Source organism: Staurois parvus, unplaced genomic scaffold (assembly GCF_062004578.1).
Source record: "Staurois parvus isolate SC_StPar_1 unplaced genomic scaffold, SC_StPar_1.0 ptg000031l, whole genome shotgun sequence".
In the NCBI taxonomy this organism is placed as follows: domain Eukaryota; kingdom Metazoa; phylum Chordata; class Amphibia; order Anura; family Ranidae; genus Staurois; species Staurois parvus.
This window is the reverse complement of record NW_028317827.1, coordinates 10355971-10371537: the sequence shown is the minus strand read 5'-3', so window position 1 is coordinate 10371537 and position 15567 is coordinate 10355971. Positions and strand designations below refer to the sequence as shown.

Below are 15567 nucleotides of genomic sequence, written 5' to 3'. Positions count from 1 at the left end.
GAGGGAATCACCACTTAATACCAGATATACATAGGAAGTCTATCAATACCACTCAAGAGCAAAAGAGATGACTCTATAGAACCTTAACATACAAATGCCGGCCATCTTCCCCATCACAATAGCAGCGAAGTGTGAATGCTTTGTCCCTCTGAGTAAGGAAGAAGAGGCTGAGCCACATTCCTTGTGTTTCTGCAATTGTCTTCTAGCCATCATTAAAATTCTTTTCATGAGAATTTAGGATTCCTCCATCTATTAATAAGAGGATTTGCTATCTCCAGTGCGTCAGTATAATGTGCATTTTGTTGTACAAATAATGCCTCTCTTTTTGATAACTACTTGTTACAACAGAGTATTTGTGAATTAAGAAAAAAGGAGAAATAGAGAGAAGAAAACTGATGTCACCAATTCCAGAAGTCTAGCTGATCGAATTATGTGCATTCTAAAGTAAAATTGTTAAAAACATGTTTGTAAGGTACAACAAAAGGTACAACATATTATGTTAGCTAGCGTGCTCCTCTAGATCATGGTGTTTGTTTCTGTATACTGCCTGGTGCCGAATATACAGTAAATGATGGAATCTTCATCCTCTTGAAATGTCATAAGTCTAACTGTACCATTTTGTTTTTCCTCTACTGTATATCACTTTTGGAGCAGCTGTGTGACAAATGGTGATTTACAATATATGTCTTTTCATTTTGTTTTTGCAACAGGCAATGAGGAATTGTATTGTTCTTGTCCAATTTGTGGACCTGTTTTGACTTTTCTTCCTAACTACGGTGACATTTGTTTGAAGTACTTGCACAGTGAGAGATTTGTCTCTGTTAATAAAAAGGAACTATTGCTCCTCAGTCACATAGATTTTCCTTATTGGAAAATCTCTACAATCAGGGACAAGCATTTCACTCATTTGCATCATTCAAGGACAGGCATTTCAGACATTTACATCATTATTTGTTAGCCATTATCACCATGAAAACTGCCCAGTTAAAATCTAAGCCTCAGGTAATGTTGAACAATGTGGCCTGTTAAACTTTCAGAAATTCAAAAACCTAGAACCAGATAGATTTTTTTTGCTTCTATGCAATTTTCCACAAGCGTATCACTTGGCTACCTGGGCAAAACATCTTAGCTTGGTCGTGCATCTTATGTTCCTGATGGCTGAAGTCAAACTCGACTTGGCCATATATCCTCTGCTGCTAATGGGTAGAGTCAAACTCATCTTGGTTTTACACCCTATGCTGCAGGTAGGTGGGGTCAAACTCATCTTGGTTATGCACCCTATGCTGCAGGTAGGTGGGGTCAAACTCATCTTGGTTATACACCCTATGCTGCAGGAAGGTGGGTTCAAACTCATCTTGGCCATATGTCCTATGCAGTTGTTGGGTGGAGTCAAACTCAACCTTGCCATATATCCTATGCTACTGGTGGATGGAGTCAAACTCATTTTGGCCATATGTCCTATACAGCTGGTGGGTCAAGTCAAACTCAAACTTGCCATACACTCTATGCTGCTGGTGGATGGAGTCAAACTCAGCCTTGCTATACTTCCTCTTATGTTAGTTGTTGCAGTCAAACTCAACCTTGCCATACATTCTGTGCTGCTGTTGGGTGGAGTCAAACTCATCTTGGCCATACATCCCATGCTGCTGGTGGGTAGAGTCAGTTGCCCATTTATTAACACCAGTTGTATAGGCAACTACATGTTATACTGTCAGCATTGTTCTTTTTCTTGTTTCTAGTTTTAAAACACAAACTATACTTTACAGTATTTCATTTTGCACATATTTTTATTACTGCTTGATTAAAGGAGCCTCAATTTCAGCTTTAATTATTGAAAACAATGCTAAAATTAGTGGCATGTCTAGAAGGTATTGGGCTGTGTAGTACCTTAGGGCCAGGTTGCGTTTACATATTGCTGCATTTGTTTTAGTTAGGTCATTGTGTACATTTCTAATAAAATGTAAGTATAGCATGTAAATCATTTAAGGTACTTATTCTAAATATATAACATATATATATATAATAAAACATATAACATTTTATAAACAAATATGTGACTTGCAATAATATTTTAAAAAGGACCTAGATGTCTAACAAAAGTCTTTAGCTTTTCTTTACAGGCTGGTGAGCATTCTTTTTATAGTTGTTAAATGCTTGCAGATTTTTGTGTAGTTTATGCCATTTGATGTCATTTCTCACTGTGTAATTTTTTGTTTCCTTTCAATCCAGCATTAATGTATGCAAGTATTTTTGGAAATGTATCTGCAATAATCCAAAGATTATATTCAGGAACTGCGCGTTACCATATGCAAATGCTACGAGTGAAAGAGTTTATAAGGTTTCATCAGATTCCCAACCCCTTACGCCAGAGGCTTGAAGAGTACTTCCAACACGCCTGGACTTACACCAATGGCATTGACATGAATATGGTATGCTGCTACTCTGATAAATGCATAATGATAGACGTTTTGTGTGAGATCAGAGAAATGCATTTTTCATGTGCACAATTACATGAATGCATTCAACATTTGTTCAGATTCTGGCTGAAAGTGCCGCAGTCACACATTTATTAGCCAGAATAATGAAACACTATGGAATAGTTAATGGCTTGAAACATTGCATTCTTCAGTAATCCATATCGGAACTGTCATAACAAAATATACTTGAAAACCCGGAAATACTTGTATTGCACCCCTTTCCTACCACCCTTGAAACTATGTGGTATGCTACATGTTAATGACATAACTTGGATCATAGTGTCTCCCCTTCCCATTTAAAGTGAATATGTCACAAACCTGGGCAATTCAAACTGAGTATATAGTTTAAAAAAGCATAAGCAAACCATAATAAAAGAATCATGAAAACCTTGACTTTTTCTGTAACATGTCAGTCTTGGACCCACACCCCCTCTATCGGCCTCTCTATTGGCCTTAATATATGTTGTGGTCTCTGTGAGGAATAGAAAAAGGGAGGCTTGGGAGGTGGGGTCTAGACTGGGACAACGTTTTTTACACTTACTGTATATTTCCAGATCTGCAAATTATTTCTACACTTAGGTTCATTAAAGGTGTCCCTTGCTTATGCAGTTTTTAATTTTGTGCTATTTGAATTAACAAGTCTTGTGATAGGTTTAAGAATAAACGGACAACAATATTTAGCACAGGTGCATTACATTTTAAGATTCAGATATGTATGTGTGTGTGTATATATATATATATATATACACACACACACAAGTGAAGTGCATGTGGCTAGTATATTAACCAGCTCAATCTTCCCTTGGAATTTAGGAACCTACACGGGTACTTTCTCTTTTTCTGTCTAGCAGTCGTGCTCCAGCTTTACAATGCAAAGTCTAAGATCATAGTCAGTAATGGGTGATCACTGCTGGGCACCAGGGTAGGGTAGCAAGGGCTTTATACTTTTTGTACACCTTGTACCCATACTAATAGAATGCCAACTAGGAACTGCATGAGCTTTATGATTGATAAAAAGTTTAACAAGAGACTAATAATGGCAGAGTTGGGTACAGAACTCATCCTAAAATCTGAAGAATTACCTTTATGATGTATTTCTAAAACATATTGCTCTGAATGAAAATAATTTGGATTAAAACTAAGGGGTCTATTTATAAAAATTAAAAATTGATGTCCAGATGTCTCAAACATTCGCACAGCTGTCACAAATCACCTTTATTTGTGTAATCTGTTAACAATCTATGATTGTCAGCTCCTTCTAGTGGCCATAATGTTGTATTTTTCTAATTGGGTATTTCATGAAAATATTGCATAATAGTAACTAGATGGATTTGATGATCATAGGGCATACACATATTACACAAGTTACAGCAATTATTCATGGCAGCTGTGTGAATGCTTGGGACAATCGCACAGAAGTTTTTATTTATAAATAGACCCCTAAGTATGGTTGACAGCTATTTTTAAAAAAGGAAGGCTTTTGTGTTGTTTTTTTCCATAACCAACCAGTAATCTGAATTTTATCATATATCTGTCCTTGAATAGACCTTACCGAAATCTTAGAGAATTCACACAACCTACTGACAGACACTGTAGCAATAATGCAATCAGAATAAGACATCTTCACTTCCAGTTACTCATCCAAAGGGCAGAGACCTTTATTTTAGCCAGTGTGAAGTCTTTCATCTCAAGGCTTAGAATCTCAGACACTGCTAGTAGTAGAATGATAGAGGTTGAATATCAGTGAATCAATAGTAAAATCCTTGGTGAATGCAATTCTGATCCACATGTGTGCCATTGTTCTAGCTTTTAAGGATATTTAGAACTACATAGACTATTGTAATTGGTAAAAGTGCATGAAACACAAAACTACCCATGTGTGAAATGTATTTGTAACATGAACAAGACACAAATGAAAATAATTGTTTAAATGTCATATGCAGTGTTCTGTAACAAATCAGAATAGTTACAAAGTTAACATTTAATTAATATGTTATGTGTATTTTTAGAAATATGAATGTTAAATTAGTAATAATCTTAGAGAAAGCTTGTAAGAATAGAGGATGTAGTAGCTGCAGATACCAACTTACCTCTATAAAGAGGTAATGTACATACATGTACAATACACATTGGGGGTTATTCACTAAAATTGCATGGTGCAAAAACTGGTGCAACTCTGCATAGAAACCAGTCAGCTTCCAGGTTTTACTGACAATCTTAACTGAACAAGCTGAAGTTAGAAGCTGAATGGTTACCATGCACAACCGCACCAGATCCAATTTTAGTAAATCTCCGCCATTGTGATCTGAACAGATGCAATGAAAGGAGGCTTCTAGAACCTTCTTTACATCCCTGTTTTGTAACTTTCTGTTCTTGTATTTTTTTCAGCAATCTTCTTTTTTGATTCTGAGTCGCCATGGTAGATGAAAGCCTCATCATGCTCCCAAGTACAGTATTGCATGAGGCTTACCATTTAGCTGCTGGTGCCCTGGTGATGTTAGGGGGAAGGGGGGTGCTCAAGTTGATTCTTCAATTGCAGAAAGGATCAATAGTGACTCCAAACTGAAAAGAGGATTACTGCAAAACAAAAGAACAGGTTGATACAAAATAGGGAGTACAGTAAGTGCTAAATGCCCACTCTCAGCCCATAATAGCATTTTGGTGAGAGGGTATCTTTAAAGGTGCAAGCTCCTATGATGTCATCCTGATCTTTTCTATCTAATTAGTCACTGACCTGAAGCAAAATTGCAGGTGAAGTCTGCAAAGCTTAGGTTCCTTTTCTGCCTACTTATTCTTGGTCAGCAACTTAGTAGGTAGTGAAGAGAGGATTAAAATGACAGCTTTCACCATTAAAAAACATAAGCAGTGCCTAATCATTTCCATTGGGCTGTGCATGACCATCCTCAAGTCCTTCCCATCAAAAAATTAAACCTATAATACTGTATGCGCATATGTTAACCAGAACACTTGATAGCATTACATTCAATGTTCAGCTCCGATACCATTGCCAGTGCATCTGCTGTGAGTACAAGCAAAGTTTTGCAATTTGTGTTTTAGGCATTTACCACCATGACTGACTAACTAAGCCAGGAGCATGATGTCACAAATGTTATTTTCACATTCTTGCCTTCACTGTCTCACCTACACTAGAAAATTGTTTGTTGGATATATGATTGGTAACTATTGGCACCTTCCCTCCTAGCTCTAACGCATGGGCTGCATCAAGGCCTCCCTTACTAACCCCCTGCTCACTATTGTTTAGACTGTTTCTCACCACCAAAATAATTCACCTTAATCTGGAGGGCAAATGATTGAACTGCTCAGATGGGTCCTGTATTTCGTAGGGCAAGCGTGAAGATTTAGCCCTCCAGTGACAGCAAGTACACTGTCTTCCCTCTAGTGTTAGCCAATCAGAACATTACAGTGGATAGTAAACTTCAGAAGAGGGAAGCTGTACAGCTCTCTGCTTGTTCTGAAGGATGAATCAGTGGTTCTCAGCAAAAGAGAGGGGATTTCAATATTGCTAATTTTAATACTTGACAAGGTAAGTGTGGGTTTGCAGGGAGTAAGTTGGCATCAGTGGTTATGCAAAAAGGTATTTACAGTGGTACAGGTAAAATGATAAAGCTGTACTAAGAAAAATATGGAGACTGCAAGTGTGGACTACATTCTGAAAATTTGTGTTGGCCTCATATTTCTGTCTTGATTACATTCTAAAGCACTAACATGCAGATCAGGAAAATTTGAACTTCTACACTGAATAATACACAGGATTTTTAGACAGAGCAGTCAGCAACAGCAGGTTCCAAGGCCTGGATTTAAAGTGTGAAAGTGGTTCTAAAGCTAAAATGTTTTTCCCATAATGCATTCCTTGCATTAAGGGAAAAAAACTGTGCCCCCCTCCACCTCTAAACACTGTATTGATCCAGCACTGGGCTGCAGTCTTCTCTCCTCTCTCTCTTTACACAGGGTTGGACAGGCAACAGTGAGAGCCATTGGTTCTTGTTGCTGTCAATCAAATCCAGTGTCTCTATAAAATTTTAAAACTAGCAACAGAGTCAACTTAAGTTCTTAGTTAAAAGTTAGGGTTTAGATTCTAAGGTGGCCCCATCTACAGCTGCCATTCTTGTTTTGTCTTCATTGTGCTCTGGAATCCAATGAAATCTGTTGGGCAGAAAGAATCTGTTAGGCAAATATCACATACAACTTCAGTTATCCTGGCTGGTCCATCTTTCTTTCCCTGTGCCTTTCTATTGGCATCATTGTTTTTGGTATTAGGTAGCCAATACTAAAGCCGAGGGAAAAGGTGAGCCAGCACTTGACCCACAGAACCGGGCACTTTGAAGATGAAGTGAGGAGGCAAGCAGACACACAGAACCAACCTATAATATAAGGCGAGCCTACAGGAGGTTCAGAGTTAATGGTTAGTTTGAAGCTAGGGTTAATAATTTAGGTAATGCAATCTTTAGGGTTAGGTTACATGTAGAGGTAAGAAATGTGGTTAAACACTTTATTTCTAACTTGATTTCCTTACCAAACTTCCAAAGCAATACCTACCAGCAGTGGGTTCTGATTGCTAAAAATCAACATCTTGAAATGCATGGTCACATCAGACTAGTTCAACAAACTGCCTTTCCACACTACTACTGAGTTCCCAGCGCATTGGAGAAGACATTTGGATATGTTAAAGGAGGTCCTCTGGGCCTCCAGTTGTAGGGACTGGTCTTACCCATTGTGACCCCTTACAACACTGTTGGATACCTCCCCCACTCTACCTTTCCTCCAAGACTAAAGAATAGTGTTTCTGAACTAAAGTCCTCAGAAAATCTTAGTAAATTGTGTTTTATGGATTTCTGTCAGTGCAAAGATTCCCAGATGTTAGTCACCCAGTCAAACATTGCATTGCATACTGTAAGCAACATTTGTAATCATCTGTAAGTAACATATGTATGCATCATCTCAGTGATAGCTAGGAGAGAAGGTTTTATGTGCTGCATGTACAATCTACCTATCAGATGGCACCCGTTTTAGCTAATAATGCTGTCACTTGAATCTATGTGCTGTCTGTGCTATAGGTTTATGGTTCAGATTCCCATACCATGCGCACGATGGTCCACTTTTAGTCAAACCATGGTTTTCTCTAAAAGGACCATCAGAGGCAACAGGTAGTGGACCTTTGTGGTCATTTTTTTGAAACCACCAAACACCCTATAGTTGCAAGTATACAACACCAATAAAACAAATTTTTTAAATTTTTGTTACATATACCCCTAGAGGTACATCTGTAAGTAAGCACTTCTGACATTTCAGCTAAGGGTATCCTTTGCAACATTTTAAAGAGAAATTATAATGGTTTTGGTCAATTTTATTTATGTTGCTTTTACATTGTGTTTTGTGTCTGTTTTTTACTACCTACAATATATACAGTACAGCAGGCTTGTCCAACCTGCAGCCCACAGGCCGTATGCGGCCCAATTCGGCTGTGAATGCAGCCCAACACAAAGTCATAAACTTACATAAAAATATTAATTTTTAAAAAATTTTGGGTAAAAATGTGTATACTCTTAGCAAACACAATTTGACAGTGTCTCTTTACTGGACTTTTATAAGTTTTAACTTCTCAAAGTAAAATATCCCACTCTTCACAATCACGCCTTATTCATGTCATTAGTTTTGAGAAGCACCTATATTTGTGGGCAACTATTTTCCAGGATGAAGCACACGAAGGGCAAAATTAGAACCAAAATATCTGATGAGCACCTTGACAATTCATTGAGAATTGCTACTACAGTCCTCAAACCAGATATTGATGTGTTTGTTTATCAAAAACTGTCAAATAGTGCAATAGTTTTAGGTTGCTTTCTTTTAATTTTATAATAAAAAATATTACAAACAAATTAGGTTTTATTACTCAGATATCAGTGATCATTAACTTGTCATCTGCCCAACATTCTGCTCATCAGCTATCCTTCTTATTAGTGTATTTTCTGTGTGAACCAAGACAATTCATTATCTTCCAATGTGGTCCAGGACAATCAAAAGGTTGGACACCCCTGCAGTACAGTCTTCATTATACAAAAAAAAAAACACAATACATGACAAATTATTGACACAGCACTATGAGCTAACTAAGAAGACAGCACAGCAGATGCTTTTTTTCAACCATTACATGTCCCTCACTGCAAAAAAGACCAGTATGGAAAGAAGCTCAAAGTATAGAGACAATGTAGATAAACAGCATTGTAAGCTCAAAAATTTCCACATTTATATGCGTGATCTTCTGCAGTTTTACATGCCATGAGCACCTCTGGTGGAGAAGGTCCTCCTCTCGGACAGAAGCAAAGCTAAACAAGCTGTAAACTAGAAGGTCTATCTCTGTTGGCTTCATTCAATCAACCTTTTAGAAGCTAACAGTTGCCTTTTATCACCAGTGGTACACATCCCAAATGTCAAGTGTGTCTATAGACAAAAAGTTTTTCTTTTAGTTTTAAATCGAGTGTGAAAGTGTTGAAAACTCTTAGGTTGTAATTGCTGTCTTTTTACCCTAAGGGGGGGGGGGGATTCACCCTCTCTGTTTTTACTGGTAACCATTGGCACCAGGAAAAGAGTGATGGGAAATACAACTTTACAGTTGTTACCAAAACAGAAAGTGAGAGAATATTCTGCAATGGGGACAGCTGTTTTTGTTTCAACTAATTTTGGAGAGAGTTCCTCTAACTTCCTGTTGTGTCTCTGGGAAAGGAAGTGCAGTGAAATTTCCAAAATGAGATACAGACACAAAAACAGGGTTTTTAACCCTTTCCCACTCCATTCAAAACTTAGAATAAAGTGTGTGTATACTTTTTAAGAGAACACTACTGTAATAATGACTGATCCAGTAACAATAATTGAATGGCCAGAAAGTCATGAAAACATGGCCTGTTGGGGTTATTTGAGGACTGGAGTTAAGAAGCACTGTTATACAGCACCTGTTAGTAATCGTATAGCTGCGTGCTCACTTGCAGTGTATGATTGGTAGCAGTTGTCAGATTTATTGTTTGTGTTTTTGTCTTCTAACATACTTATAATAGTTTTATCTCTTTTTGTGCTTGCTCTAACTTTTAATCCATGGATTACCACCACCAACTGGTAAGAACAGGAGGTATTTTAAATGAATATTTGCCTTGTTTTTATATTGGATTGAGTTGTGCTTTTCCTTTTGGGAAATGCGTTTTTTTTCTTTCATGATGGCTTAAAGAGGTTTCTAGGAAAAAAGTAAACCAGGTTATTTACAGGGGAATGTTTAGTGATGTATCACTGGGTTAAACTCCTGTCAAAACTTTTTATGTCTTTTTTTTTTTTTTACTTACAATAAGTAAGACAATAATAATGTTTGCCACCTTTTTATTGTTTTCTTAGATATCCTTGGGTTGATTTTCCGCTCCCTTTTTTTGTGACAAAGGGACAGTAAATGGCGGAAATTGGAGTCATCAAAGCCGGAGAGCTCAGATAGTGAAAAAAAAAAAGTCAGAGGTTCTGTCCCTCTTTTCTTAGATACGTGTTTTTATTGCTATCTGCATCTTCATTGAGAGATTTCCCATCACTTCTTGTCCCTCTGAATCACTGTCAATGGGATGAGAAATGAAGAGTTATCTTACTAGGGACACAAACTTGACAGAAGTTTTAGCCTGTCCCCGTGCTATCCTATGTTTTTGCTAGCATTAGATTTTACAGTGAAAAACTCAAAATTTTCTTCCTAGTTATGTATTGAGACAAGCGTGATTCCTCACCAGGTCTGTACCTCCGTGCAAGGAACTAACACAATATTCCTAATATTTTGTAACCATCAGTGCTTTGTTTTGATGTAAGCTCCTGAGCCCCCTCTTTATCCCCCATGTTCATGGACAGCAATGAATATCTTATGCAGGACCAAACCCCACCTCATTCCACTCAAAACTAAAAAAAAAAATTGGGATAGATTTCAGATTTAACTTTCATATGAATGTCAGGGTGTTTTTTTTAAAGTTTGAGTACATATCTGAAATTACCTTTGCTGAAATGGATTAGTTATAAAGATAGGTCTTCATATGTGCATAGCATATAGCATTTCTTCTTAAAATTACTATATCTCAGATGGCTTCTTTTAGATTATGGCTCAAATGTCAAACAGCCCTTGGATAATATTGAGTTGAGGGCTTAGATTCTTTTAACAACATCCCTTGGAGAACCTCTTTAAGCCATTAGTTGCATGAATCTGAGTGATGCATGCCTCCCAATGTCCTAAGATTTGTTATGTTCACTGTTTGGAACTCATCCCAGACTAACACCCACATTTTGAACAAATCACAGTTCAATTTCTGCTACACCCTGAGCCCTCGATCAAAACATCCAAACTTTTTAACCAAAACTGGGACAGTTGGAGGTTATGCAGAGTGAAAGTAAGATGTTTTGAGACTGACTGACAATATGGACTCACTGAATCCTGTTTACATATGTTCCCGAAGAATACGCTCTCTTAAATGCTTCAAGTTGCCCCAAACAACCATTCTGATTATCTTTACATTAGGGTAGAATAGAGGAAATTATTTGAATAGCTATTACTGGACCAGACTGTTCATTTAAATGGTTAGTTCACTGTCTATGCAGATAAGATAAAAACAAACTGTGCAGCTCTGACTAAAGTTGTAATATACCCTTGGAATAGATGTAGGACATCTACTTAACCGAAACCTGGCTTAAAATTCCCAGAAATGGCACCCCCAACCCCATCGTGCCTTGTTGTCAGGACGTTGCCAAGACACTCCCAACTGTTACTGATAACCTTTACGGGAGCAAACTTTTTCTCTGACTCAAAGCCCTCACATGCACTCACTCTTTCCTGTTGCAGTAACTGAGAGATGAGTAGTGCTGTGATGGAATCGATAGTTAACCGTGCATGTGCAGGGATTTTAGAGCTTGCTTCGGTGATGGTGGGGGTTAACCATCATGTCTGGGATTGTCTTAGCTCTTACCAGTGTCCTAGCAACAAGGCCAGACTAGAGGGCGCTATATCTGGAGGTTTTTTCGCCCATGCTGGTAGGTATGTAAATAACCTAAACTATAGCAAGGGCATTATCCAACATTAGTCAGAGCTGCACAGTTTGATTTTTTCTACAGGCACCCCTTACCCGCATAGGCAGTTTTTGGGTAAACGTGAATAAGCCTTTAAAATGGAGAATTATGTCTGTAAGTCTATACCAGTTAGCTCTACTTTCAAAAGAGCTATTAATACTATTCACAAATATGTATGTAAATGTAACCACACCTAAAACAAAATTTTTAGCAAGGTATGTACATTGTTTTAAAATAACTGCTCTTTTAATTTTAAAGGAAGTCTGCCCTAAAGAAGTATGAGGGTTGCTGTTGCTGAACCCACCTTTTGAAAATGCTGGTTCCATGGCTGTTATTTTGATCCAATGATTTCCTTATTTTTTCCTGACTGGATGTGGAGTTTAGTCAATGATTGAATAATAAGGAAGCTTATTGACACGTACATAAACACTCTTCTTTAGAAGGAAAGTGACGAATACATATGTTTCATTAGGAGTGTTTATACCCAATTACAACAGTACAGCAGTACATTAGTAGTGTAGAGATTACAATTGTTAAAACAGTTTGTCAGCACATTTAATCTGAACAGTTTATAATGGAAAGATGGTTCCTGAGGCATAAACAGTAATACTGGGTACACGATAACCTATTCCATTATCTTCTCACAAAATGTCCATGGCCATAAAAGTCACACTTTCTTCTGTAACCTGGTAAGAGAACCTGTTTCATGAAGCAAAAAGAATCTAGATCATTTAGTATTAGCAATTAGGCCTACAACATGTCTAAATATGTTTTTTGAAAGGATTTGGGATGAGCAATCCAGACTAACTTCAGTACGTGAAAGGTTCAGCAATACCACTGAAAAGTCTGCGGACCCTGAATATAGCATATAACCCTACCAAAATCTGTGGGAGCCAAATGCCAAGCTCTCCCTCCCCAGCCTTGCACTGCACCTAGTCCCAATGTTGAGAGACAAGGGCCTCTTTCTCACTTAAATTGACTAGAGACTGAAGCTCGTCCCATGTCAGGATAAGTACGAAATTACCTTTGATTGCACTTTGACTCTCTAGATCTATACAGTTTTTGCAAGCAAGGGTCTCAAGTATTAAAGCCAGACAGCCAGGCAAATAGTATTTTTAGAAGGAGGCCAGTAGTGGAATTCTCTATAGTTCATACAGAATTTCTTTAAAGGACAACTGTACTTTTGTCCTTTAAGGCATGCCATCACTCTTTTCAGTACAGCCCACCTGGTCCAGTACTTACCTTTGCCATCATTCCACTGAAATGTTATGTTGTGGTCCTGTCCGGAGGTGAACAGCCTATCAAAAGCAGTTATATGTGCATTACACTGTACTAGCCAATATATACAGTATAAATACACCATGCACAATCAGCCATGACTTTATGACCACTGACAGGTAAAGTGGATAACATTGATCATCTTGCTACATTGGCACCTGAAAGTCAGTGAGAAGTATTAGGCAGCAAGTAAACATGAAGTTGATGTACTGAAATCCTAAAAAATGGCAGTTTGTTATGTATGAGACTGTGTAGCCGCAAACCAGTCAGGATGTCCATGCTGATCTGTGTCCATAGCCTACAATGGGTATGTGAGCATCAGAACGTGACCACAGAGCAATGGAAGAAAGTGGCCCAGTCTTATGAATCATGTTTTCTTTTATATCATGTGGATGGCCGGGGGTGTGTGCATCACGTAGGGAAGAGATGGCACCAGGATGCAGTATGGGAAGAAGGAAAGCTGGCAGAGACAGTGTGATGCTTTGGGCAATGTTCTGTTGGGAAACCTTGGCTCCTGCCATTCATGTGGATGATACTTGATATGTACCACCTATCTAAACATTGAGGCTGACCAAGTACACCCCTTCATGGAAACGGTATTCCCTGATGGCAGTAGCCTCTTACAGCAAGATAATGCACCCTGCCACACTGCATAAATGGTTATAATTTGAGGAACACAACAATGAGTTCAAGATGTTGATTAGCCTTCAAATTGTCCAGCTGTCTTTTAAATTGAGCATCTGTCGGATGTGCTGGAAAAGCAAGTCCAATCTATGGAGCCTCAATCTCGCAAATTGCAGGACATAAAGATCTGTGGTTTGGTGCCAGATACCTCAGCATACCATCAGAGGTCTAGTAGCATCCATGCCTCAACAGGTGAGGGCTTTTAGGGCAGCAAAAGGGAGACCTACTCAATATAAGTTGAGTGGTCATAAAGTTATGGCTGATTGGTGTATACAATATAGTGTGTGTGTGTGTGTGTGTAAATATATATATATATATATATATATATATATACACACACACATTATATTAACAAAAAGTTGTATAAATCAAATTTATGAAACCCAAAAATATATCACTGTGTATGAATAGACCTACACTCACCGGCTACTGTATTAGGTACACCTGTTCAATTGTTTGGTAACATAAATTGCTAATCAGCCAATCACATGGCAGCAACTCAATGCATTAAGGCATCAAGATGAGGTAAAGATGACTTGCTGAAGTTCAAACCGAGCATCAGAATGGGGAAGAAAGGGTTTAAGTGACTTTGAACGTGGCATGGTTGTTAGTGCCAGACGGGCTAGTCTTAGTTTTTCAAAAACTGCTGATCTACTGGGATTTTTATGCACAACCATCTCTAGGGTTTACAGAGAATGATCCGAAAAATAGAAAATATCCAGTGAGCGGTTGTGTAGGTGAAAATGCCTTGTTGATGTTGGAGGCATTGGAGAATGGGCAGACTGGTTCGAGATGATAGAAAGGCAACAGTAGCTCATGTCAATATGGACCTAAATCTCTGAGGAATGTTTCCAATACCTTGTTGTATCTATGCCACAAAGATTTAGGGCAGTTCTGAAGGCAAAAGGGGATCCAACCCGGTACTAGCAACGTGTACCTAATAAAGTGGCTGGTGAGTGTATATTACTTGTGAAAGCTGCTATTTTACAGTAACAGTCTACTTTGAAATGATATTAAGAAAAAAAAATTATTTTCACTCCATAAAAATCACTCACAAAAATCAGGTGCACCCAGCTATGCAATAATAATTTTTTTCACAAATAAAATCCAAAGAACGTAACGTGATACTCAAATAATGTGAAATGCCAAAAAAAAAATCTCCCTTCTATCTTCAATGGTGCACTCACCAGATACCCATGATCTTTTGTTACAGAAGGTCATAGTACAGCATGATACTTGATCCAGCAATTTTTTTCTGTAGTATTCACTTCTCCTTCACAGTTCCAGAGGTATTCAGGTATAAACCCAGTTTGAATCAGAAGAGCAAGTTAGAAGGGGAACTAATTAGTGTAATACTGATTTTTTTTATTTGGCTCAGCAAAGGAATAAAATCACAATTACATTTTAAAAGTGCATCACAACCCTAATGTTACAAGCAGACTTCAAATTTTAATTGTATCACACAATCTTGGTATCCAAGATGGTGCCTATTGCAGTAACAAACGCCCAGCAGACATCAGGATCCAACAGCAAACAGGAAATGATGTATTACCATAAGTCACGTCCTACATAGTTCATCTATTGACTTCCTCGGGGGGCCGTGAGAAAGTCAATAAACTAAACATGAACCCAGTTTGAATGTTACATGCTGTTCTGATTCAAACTGGGGTCATACTGAATACCACTGGAGCTGTGAAGAGAAGGTAGAAACGAAAGAAGACTTGCATTAGTGGATCAAAGATCATATACTGTAACCTTCTTTAACAAAAGATTTAAACACTATTTAAACAAGAAGATTCTTAGGAAATACACATTATTTGGATGTCACAGGTTACACATATGAGACTGTATTTTATTTGTGTTTTACATGTATTTATATGTTGAAGCACATGTATTTGGGAAACACATTAATTGTTATTGTACACCTGAATAATGCTGTTTTTTTCATAATATACCTTCCAAGAGTGCCCTCTTTATCCTGTGCACACTGTGGACCTGTTCATTCTTATGTGATTGCTGCAGGTTCTTCTCCCAGGTT

At 37.9% G+C, this 15567-nt stretch overlaps 1 protein-coding gene across 2 annotated transcripts in view; it reads left to right on the top strand.

Moving 5' to 3' along the window:
- The window catches only part of KCNH7 (potassium voltage-gated channel subfamily H member 7), a 527395-nt gene that overhangs the window by 410112 nt on the left and 101716 nt on the right, over positions 1–15567 (top strand). For both annotated transcript variants that reach the window (XM_089660084.1, XM_089660093.1), the window contains exon 9: positions 2230–2429. In XM_089660084.1, the coding sequence (XP_089516210.1) occupies positions 2230–2429 (200 nt within the window). The remainder of the gene's footprint in view (positions 1–2229; positions 2430–15567) is intronic.